Source organism: Eptesicus fuscus, chromosome 17, assembly GCF_027574615.1.
Source record: "Eptesicus fuscus isolate TK198812 chromosome 17, DD_ASM_mEF_20220401, whole genome shotgun sequence".
NCBI lineage: Eukaryota > Metazoa > Chordata > Mammalia > Chiroptera > Vespertilionidae > Eptesicus > Eptesicus fuscus.
Window position 1 is genome coordinate 43,253,237 of NC_072489.1, and position 5,937 is coordinate 43,259,173.

Sequence of the window (5,937 nt, forward strand, 5' to 3'; positions counted from 1 at the left end):
TGCCACCTCCTCCGGGAAGCCCCCACTACCCGGAGCCCGGAGCCCGGAGCCCTATCTCCGAGTTCTGCAAATGCACTTTCCCTGCCCCTCGGCCCAGGTCTCCGCTCATCGCGGCGGGTGGGGGTGGGTGGGGGGTGAGCGGGTCTTGTCCTCTGCTAAACTAGGAGCTTCTTGAGGGCAGGAACTGGATCGGCTTTATTTCCATTTCCCTAGCACCCACTGTGGCGGCCAGGAGCCAAAAAGACACACAATAAACCTTTGCTGAATTGAATGCATCTTTCCCTTTATTTTATTCATCCTTCCTCTTCCTCTTTCCTTCTCTCTTTTCCTCCTTTCTTCCTCCCTCGTTATTTTTTATTTCTTGGTTATATTCAATTGTCATGTTTTTCAGGCTCATTAAATCCATTTAGAGACAAAAGAATAAAAGGCAGAAGGGGAAGGAGGGGGAGGAGGGAATGGGGAGGGGAGAGGGGGGGGAGGCCGGAGAAGCAAACAAATAACCCGCTTTAACTAGACGGGCGGATAAATGGCCCCGTTTCTCCTCAGCCCCGATGCGCCTGCTTAGCCGCGCGCCCCGCAGGCGCCGCAGCTCGGGTGGGCTCAGCCCCGGGGCGGCCGCCCCCGGCTCGAAGGGATCCAGGAGGGCCTGGCCTGGGACCCCGAAGCGGGAAGTGGCCGGAGGTGCCAGGGCCGCTTCATTGGGATTCATGGGCGTGTTGGGCGGGCGGCCTGGGGCTGCGGGCGCGGGGCGGGGGCCTGGCGGGGGGGGGGGCGCTCGGCGGGCGCAGATGCCCGGGTGACCGCCGCGCCGCGGTCCCTGCGCCGCCTTTGTGCCGGGGAGACGCGCGCGGGGACCTAATCCATCAAATTGTCTACAAATTGTGAAGAAAATTCAAAAACCATATGGTCGCCAGCGCCAGCGCGCTCTGGGCTGCGGAGGGCCTCGGCCGCGCCCGCACCCAGAGCCGCGGGGGGCTGGGCCCGGCTATTGTCGCCTGTCAGCGGCCGCCCGGGTCCATTCGTCCCGGCCTTCATGGTCCGCGCTCCGAATTACAGACCCATCCATCCTGAGAGAGGGCGATTTATGCCGCCCAGGAGAAAGGCCGGCCATACGCCGCCGCGGCTGCCCCGCCGCCTCTCTCCTTCTTTCCTTCTCTCCTCTAGCTTCTCCATCGCCCCTCTTTCTTATATTCTCTCTTTCTCTTATGTTCTCTCTCTCTCTCTCTCTCTCTCTCTCTCTCTCTCTCTCTCTCTCTCTCTCTCTCTCTTCCTCTTTTCCCTCTCCCCCTCTTTCTCTCCACTGTCTGTGGCTTTCCACTTTCTCGTTTGCTTTTGGAGTGTCGCCCTGCGCTCCCTTTTCTGTTTCTGTCTCCTAGTTTCGTCCCGGACACGCACGTTCCCGACTCAGGCCCCGGGGCCCCACTGCCTGCCCGCGACCAGATGCACGTTTCTCACATCAATTTTGCGGAGAAAGGGAGCTGAGCGGCCTGGAGGCGGGACCCTCCTCTGGTGACAGCGGCCACTCGCCAGCCCAGGGACAACAAAAGCCCCGAGAGAAACTCGCTCACTCCGGAAAAGTGAAAGCTGCTTATGCCCCAGCCCCCCTGGGGCGCGGGGACCCCAGCGGGTCCTTGGGAGATTGATGTCTCTGCCCTCAGCCGACTTCGGCCCACGATTTGTGAAAGTCACCAGAAATGTACCCCAACTCTCAGCCGCTTTGGGCTCACATCCCCCGGTGCCTGTGTGCGCGCAATTCGGGCTGCCCTCCGTGCCTCCGGCCGCATTTTTCTGCCTCCCGCAAGGGCGAGGCCCTCTGTCTCTCAGGCTCCATCACCCTCCTGTCCGGCTTAGCTAGAGCTGCCCCAACCGAGGCTCAGCCCAGCCCCAGGGAGCGCAGGAAGAATACCCTTGGGTACCAGGCGGGGTGCACGGACCGCAGGGCAAATCCTCCTCCACCCTTTGCCTCATGCAAATGAATTTCTTGTCCTTGGCGCTCCCCAACTTACACGAGCATTTGCGCCCTGCATTGTACACCCCACTTTTTACCCCGACCTGACGAAGCCTGCTCGGCTTACTCCCCCCTCCCCATCCCTTCCCCGTTTGGAGCCTGCCCGGTGTTTGCAGGCAAGAAATACCTCCTCCCACGACTTCCCCCTCACCGCTCATTCTCACGCCTGCCCCCAAACTCCTCTGCACCTCCAAGGCCGGGGCAGCCCACAATGAGCAACACACGGAGCCTGCCGCGGCTTCCCTGAGCAGGGCCCGCTCATTTAGACACGGTCACCACCGCTTCTAGTAAAATGGCAAAGACTTTATTTATCGGAGAAAGAGGCCTTGGGTACAGTCCGGGGACGAAAAGGCAGGGCAGGAGCAGGGAAGGGGCACGTGGGACCCACCCTCATCTGGCCACCCTTGTCTGGCCAAGTCGAGCTAGGGGCAGGGCGTTGGAGGCTGCAAGACAGACCCAGAGCTGTGGAGGAGGTGGGGTGAGGGCTTAGGTTGGCCTCCTCTCAGTCTCTGTCACATGCAAAAAAATTCTAAAAAGAGTAAAAAATAATTCTAGGGCTTTGGGTTCTTTTTTTCGTTGGTTGCCTGGTTGGTTGGATTTCCCATTTTGTCCCAAGACCCGGACCCCAGCAGTCAGTCCGAGGAAACCGAGAGAGAGTGGGGAGGAATCTTAAAAATAGCGTTAGTGGGCATCGGGAGGCAGAAATGGCATAGAAAACAGACTTCCCTCGAGGTGGGGAGAAAAGATCAATTTAAAACTTGCAAGTCAGGACCCGGCTGCCCACCTCAGCCCCTTCCCACGCGGGGGGAAAAAATGCAGAAGGAAATAAAAGAAGTCAACTGCAATAGGCCTGGGGAGGCGAGGAGGAAGAGGGCCGGTGCATTCGCCACATGCAGAGGAAATCAAAACTGTCCGGGCGGCCCCCTCCTCCAGACCGCGAGGTTCCGTGTCCGTTACCCTCCGTTCTGCCTCGCTCTCAGCAAACCCGGCAGCCTGGGAGCTTTGAAAACATGAAAATCTCCGAGATTAAAAAAAAAAATCAGGCTGCGGTGGGAGAACCCGCTATATAGGTTTAAATATTTATACAGAAGCCATACGGAATTGCACGGCACGGGCTCCCGGGCGGCGGAGGCCCCGCGCTGCGGCCGGCCGGGCCGGCCAGCCGGGCTTATTGCTTCGAGAGGGAAGAGGCGGCTGCGGGGAGCCGAGTCCGGGCCAGGGACAGGGGAGAAGGCGGGAGTCGCAGAGGAGGTCCCAGCTCCCCTCAGCGGTCCCGTCCGTCCGGGAGGCTGCAGGCCTCCGGGCTGCCAGGGCCCTGGGCGGCGGATGAGTCTGGGCTCTGCTCAATCGTCCACGTCGATCTCTTCGTCTTCCTCGTCCTCCGAGCAGTCCTGGCTGCTGGCAGGCTGGTCCGTGAGCGGGGAAGCGGGCGAGAGTTGCAGGGGCCCAGCGCCTGGGGCCTGCGGAACGCCTGGAGGGAGCGCGGGAGAGCCAGGCCTCGACTTGGCCCTGCCACAGCCGCCGCCGCCGCCGCCCGCAGCCTCCGAGTTCTGCTCCAGTTCGGCCAGCGCCACGATGTCCATCTGCCCGCTGGGGCCCAGTTTCTTGGCGGACTCCACGTCGGCCTTCATCTCCTCCAGGTCCCGCTTGAGCTTGGCGCGCCGATTCTGAAACCAGGTGATGACCTGAGCATTGGTGAGGCCCAGCTGCTGCGCGATTTGGTCGCGATCGGCAGGGGACAGGTACTTCTGGTAGAGGAAGCGCTTCTCCAGCTCGTAGATCTGGTGGTTGGTGAAGGCCGTGCGCGACTTTCGCCGCTTCTTGGGGGTCTGCCGTTGCCCAAAGATGGTCATTCCGTCTCGGCCTGCGAGGAAACCACAGGATAGGCTTGCGCCACGGGAGAAGGAAACCCACCCACTCCCGCTCACCCCACCCAGGCTCGTCGGGTCTGCGGTTTGCCACTGTTCCCTGCTCGGTTTTGATTAGGCTTCCCGGGCTATGGCAAGCCTCGGCCATTGCAACCCCCCTTTCCCAGTCTCTCTTCTCACAGAAGTCCCCAGGAAAAAAATTGTTTTGTTCCCTCCCCCCCCCCTCCCGAGGCCCCCCAAAGAGTTGGTTTGAAAGACCCAAGGTTGCTAGAGCAGGAGGGAGCCAGATAGGCGGCAAGTCCTGGCTTCGGTATGAATGTTGGTACTCCACCTCTCTTCCCAATGACCCCAACTCTACCCTTACTCAAAAGTTCCCAGCAAAAGGCTCACCCTTCCTCCTCCCAGGAGCAGGGCTAAGAGTGCCCAGGCCACTGGGAACAGGAGGGAGCCAGGCAGAGCAGGCCGACTACAGAAAGATCTGGTGTTCCCGCCATCCCGCCCCGGCGGCTCTGGCCTATCCAGCGGTCCCTAGGAAATAGGGTTTGGGTCCTGTCCCTCCCATCTCTGCTCCTAGCGGCAGCGGTTTGGGCTGGAGGGCCCTGACGGCCGGCGCGGGAGGAGGCTGGCAGAGGCACAGGGCACAGGAAACGGGGGCTCTGGACGCGGGGCGCAGGGGAATCCAGGGGCAACACCTACCTTCGGCTGCCTGCAGGACGCTGACCTCCAGCCCCTTAAAGGTCTTGCTGGCGAGCTCCTCCAGCGCGCACAGAGGCGAGGTCTGCGAGAGCAGCGCGCGGCCCGCCAGGGGCAAGCCGCCGGGCGAGTGCTTGTCCGCGGCCGCCAGCAGGTGCGCCGCCCCGCACAGCGAGTAACTTCTCCGCACAGACGGCTTGTTGAGGATGTCCTCGATGCTGAACGGCGTCAGCGGCTTGTTGGAGTTGGCGGGTGGCGGCAGGTGGTCCAGCGGGCTGCGCCGCCGCTCCTCCCCCGGCGCCGCCTTGCCTTCCTCCTTGGAAGTCATCTCGGCCTCGTTTGGGGGCCCGGCCGGGGCGGCTCGGGCTGCGGGGACCCAGCCCGCGGGCAGCTCGGGCGCCGGGCGGCGCGGGAAAGCGGCAGCGGCGGGTGGGCAGGAGGCCGCGCCGGGCAGGGCGCGGGCCAAGCGCTGGCCGGGCGTGGGGCCGATTAACGCAGTGGCAGCGGCGAGCAGAGCCGCCCGGGGCCCCGGGAGGAGGGTGCTGACGCGGGCGCCGCCGCCGCCGCCGCCGCCGGGGCTTCCAGCAATCCGGGGCCCGAGCCGGGGCGCGCCGCGCGGGGCTCCAGTTTCGCCAGCCCCGGTGCTATTTAAAGGTGTCAGGTGGCTCCGCGGCGGCTCCTGGCCCCGGGTCCTGGAGGCGGCAGTTGGAAGAGCCGAGGCGAGTGCACAGATTCCGTACTGCGAGGGGAGGCGGAGAGATGGGGCAATTGACTATTGCTAACAAGTTAGCCTTGATCGAGGAGTAATCAATTATCTGCAGCGGCACTTGGGTCTGTCTCTTTCTCCTTTCTCCCTGTCTTTCTCCTCTTTTCTTTCTCTCTGTCCTCTCTCCTCCTGTTCTCTCTCTCCCTCCCTCCCTCTCTCTTCTCTGCTCCCCCCGTCTCTCTCCTTCTCTCCCTCTCCCTCGCCCTCTCTTTCACTCTCTGTCTGTCCAATGCAGGCGGCTCTAAGTTGGGAAGCTCATTAATTAGCGGGCCGGGGGTAGGAGGAGCCGGCTGGAATTAGCCTGCCTAATGCGCCTGTCAGTCCGGGCGCCGCGCCGCGCTCGGCCCGAGCTGTTTGTAAATTACATTAGCGGTGCCTTTATTGCACCCGAACCTCAGACGACTGAAATGCCGCCGCCCCCCACCCCAAACTGCGAGCCTCACTCCCGGCGCACCCGCCTCCCGCCGGCCTGGCTGTGAGGGCAGCGCTGGCCCGGAGGTCTCAAGCTCTCCGACCCGGGATTTGACGCCCGAGAAGGGCCGCGCGAGTCCAGCCGGGGAGGTACGCAGCCGCCACGCGGTCCAGGTAAGACAAGGAGCTTG

The 5,937-nt window shown here is 62.8% G+C and overlaps 1 protein-coding gene across 1 annotated transcript; it reads right to left on the reverse strand.

The window, feature by feature from the left end:
• Window positions 1-3,351: 3,351 nt before the first annotated feature.
• Window positions 3,352-4,897, reverse strand: LBX1 (ladybird homeobox 1). The gene is made up of 2 exons (XM_008144199.3): window positions 4,573-4,897; window positions 3,352-3,872 (listed from the first exon to the last, which is right to left on the reverse strand). The coding sequence occupies exons 1-2, from the start codon at window positions 4,895-4,897 to the stop codon at window positions 3,352-3,354; spliced, it is 846 nt and encodes a 281-aa protein (XP_008142421.1).
• Between the last annotated feature and the right edge of the window lie 1,040 nt (window positions 4,898-5,937).